This window comes from Magnolia sinica, chromosome 7 (assembly GCF_029962835.1).
Source record: "Magnolia sinica isolate HGM2019 chromosome 7, MsV1, whole genome shotgun sequence".
NCBI lineage: Eukaryota > Viridiplantae > Streptophyta > Magnoliopsida > Magnoliales > Magnoliaceae > Magnolia > Magnolia sinica.
Window position 1 is genome coordinate 36103790 of NC_080579.1, and position 2919 is coordinate 36106708.

Consider the following 2919-nt stretch of genomic DNA (forward strand, 5'->3'; position numbering starts at 1 on the left):
TTGAGATCACTTTAGGACATGGAACCAAAAGTAACCCAGATCAAATACTCAAGTTGGCCACACTAAAGGAAAAGGTAGTAGGGAAATTCCTACAATTGAAACTACCCTAGATCGAAAGTGATGTTTATATGCCATCCATACTATTCGTAATATCATTCCCATTGAGATGAAGTGAAAACATAAATATTAGCCTGATTCAAAACTTTTTGTGGCCCCATGAATATTTCGACTATGGACGTTCAATACTCACATTTTCTGCCCACTTGAGTATATGATTTGGGGCATTTTTTATCTTATGTCCTAAAATGATCTCAAAAAATGGATGGATAGGGTGGATTTCTCACAAACATCATGGTGGCCCTACCTAGGTTTTGTCCCTAAAGTGAGAGATTGGGTACTACCCAGCCAAGATGGACGGTCCTCTCAGGGCTGTGTGAGTTCTGCTGTGATGCACTTGTTTTCCATTCATTTTTTACAAATCATTTTAGGTGAAGATTCCAAAATAAGAAATAGTGAATGCTTTAGTGGACCATACCATAAAAAATAGTGGGGATTGAATGCTCAAGTGGACCATACCATAAGAAATAGTGAATGCTCAATTACATTCACGAAAGAGGATACGTGCATTGTGACATCAAGCCACAGAATCTTCTCATTTTCTCTTCTTTAGAAATCAAGATTGCTGATTTTAGGCTGTCGAAGAAGGCCGGAGTGTTGGTGTATGGTGACAATCACGTCCGTGGCACACCCCTTTACGTCTTTCCCGAATATGTGGGCTGGAGTACGTATGACCCACCCATAGATATCAGGGCACTAGGGTGTGTGGTCGTCGATATGGCGGTGAGGAAGATAGCATGGGAATGACTGATTAATGGCAATACTAGCAATCTTCTATTTTAGATTGGATTCACTAAGAGGTTGCTGGAGATTCCTGAGTGCTTATCTGTGGAGGGGAAGGACTTCCTGAGTCGATGTTTTATTAAGGATCCCCATGATAGATGGGCGGCTAAAATGTTATTAGATCATTCATTTATTATGAATGATGTCATAAGAGATGAAGTATTATCTATTCATAATGCATTGCCTTCTTCTGGAGTTTTTATTGAAGAGGATTTTATACCACTATCGGTTTCTTCATCGGAATCATCCTTTGAAATATCTAGAGGTGGATCTAATGGGTCTAGTATCCCAAGCTTGTGTTGCCCATGTCTACAATGGGTGCCTCATTTGCTCATCCAGTAGAGCATGTATAGGAGAATTTTGGTTGATTAGCATTAAGTGGCTTCTTTGTATAGATGGACAGGCATTGATTGTGAATTTGTTTGTAAATATGAAGATGCATTCTTTGTAGTTTTTCTTCCCTTTCTTTGTGTCTATATTTATACTGTAAATGAATTAAATGAACACGAACATTTTACTGAGATATTTGGTTGTATCGACTATGTTTCTTCTTTCTTCTTTTTTTTTTTTTTTAAAAAATTAATTTGTATTAGTAGTTAAGACCCACAAACTAGTTGTTTCTGTTACAGAATAAACTAGCTTTGATTCTCTACTTGGTCAATAACAGGATTTTGATATGTAGGGTATAATAATTTCAAGTTTCAATTTGTACAAGTGGAACCCATGGTGAACAAGTTTGTAAATCAGTACTACAAACTTCACAAAATGACTAACAGAGTAAACAAGCTTAGTAAATCAATACTACAAACTGAACAAACTGATGGTGAACCAAGCTCAGTGAATTGGATTCATCAAGCACCTCAAGAATCCAAACTGGAAACTGAACCATGATTATGAAAACTGTGTGTGACATGACATCCCAACCATCTTTCATATGGGCTCACCACAAAAATGACTTGGCCCTAGAGTCAGGTCATTCTACTCATCGAGAGAAACACCTCCCTCTAGTTTTTGTTGTTTTTTATGTTGGAAGGGCCTTTCTTTATTCATGAGCAAAGAGTTTCAAGATATTTGGTGTATCTAAATATTCATAAGAGCTTTAATGTTCATGCCTCTCCCGATTGTTGGTTAAGCATATGCATGGAGAAAAGGAACATGGGATGGTCATAGTTCGTGAATATTTAAACAAACGAGATCAGAAAGAAGGAAAAGAACATGTATGAAAACAATGAAGATTGTATGAAAAATTCCTCATGGCTCACATTCAAAATACAGGTGCAGTTCGTCCAATGAGTGGATTGTCCTATTTCTTAAGCAGGGTCATCTACATGGCAAGGCCTTCCTGTTGCATGTTCAAATGTTTCATGCATGTGTTAGGGTGGTACTTATGGCTATGTGTAGAAGTGCTTGTGGAAAATTTCATGTGGCTTAAAAACTTAACCAAATTCCATTTTCACCAACTATGTAATGTGTGGGTGCACATATGGTTGTTGGGTTGTGTATATTGGCTATGTAGACATTCATCTGAACTTTGCACCTAATGATTAGTTATCCTGCCACGGATGGCCCACAAGGCATAAAAGACCCCACTAGCTGGAAGACCCACATGTTTAACTGATATCTTACACACTGTAAACATGAATAAAAGCACCATATTTTTACTTGGATTCATCTAAATATTTTTTGTTATGATGGTTTACTGCGTCCTCTCCTGCAAATTACAATAATAGGTTGGGAAGTCTTTCTAGTCATAACAAGTAATTCTACTACTAGAAATTACATGATTTGTGACAGATGATACCTACTCGTGCTCAGCGTTCTATGGTTTTCAGTTTGTATAAGTGAGACCCATGTTCGGTGATTTCCCACCATGGATGAGCCATGTGCCCATCATCTTCTAACCGAAAGCTCCTGGGCACCAATCTTAGGCCTTTGCAATTGATTCTGGATAACTGCAGTATCTGTTTTTTACTATCTATTTGCAGGCCACGAATTGAAAGATCAAGGTCATTGCTCTCA

General features: G+C 37.8%; 1 protein-coding gene across 1 annotated transcript; it reads left to right on the forward strand.

The window, feature by feature from the left end:
* Positions 1 to 591: 591 nt before the first annotated feature.
* On the forward strand, positions 592 to 1242 carry LOC131250619 (mitogen-activated protein kinase kinase kinase 20-like). The gene is made up of 2 exons (XM_058250906.1): positions 592 to 840; positions 901 to 1242. Exons 1-2 carry the CDS (start codon positions 592 to 594, stop codon positions 1240 to 1242), a joined length of 591 nt encoding a protein of 196 aa, XP_058106889.1.
* Positions 1243 to 2919: the final 1677 nt, after the last annotated feature.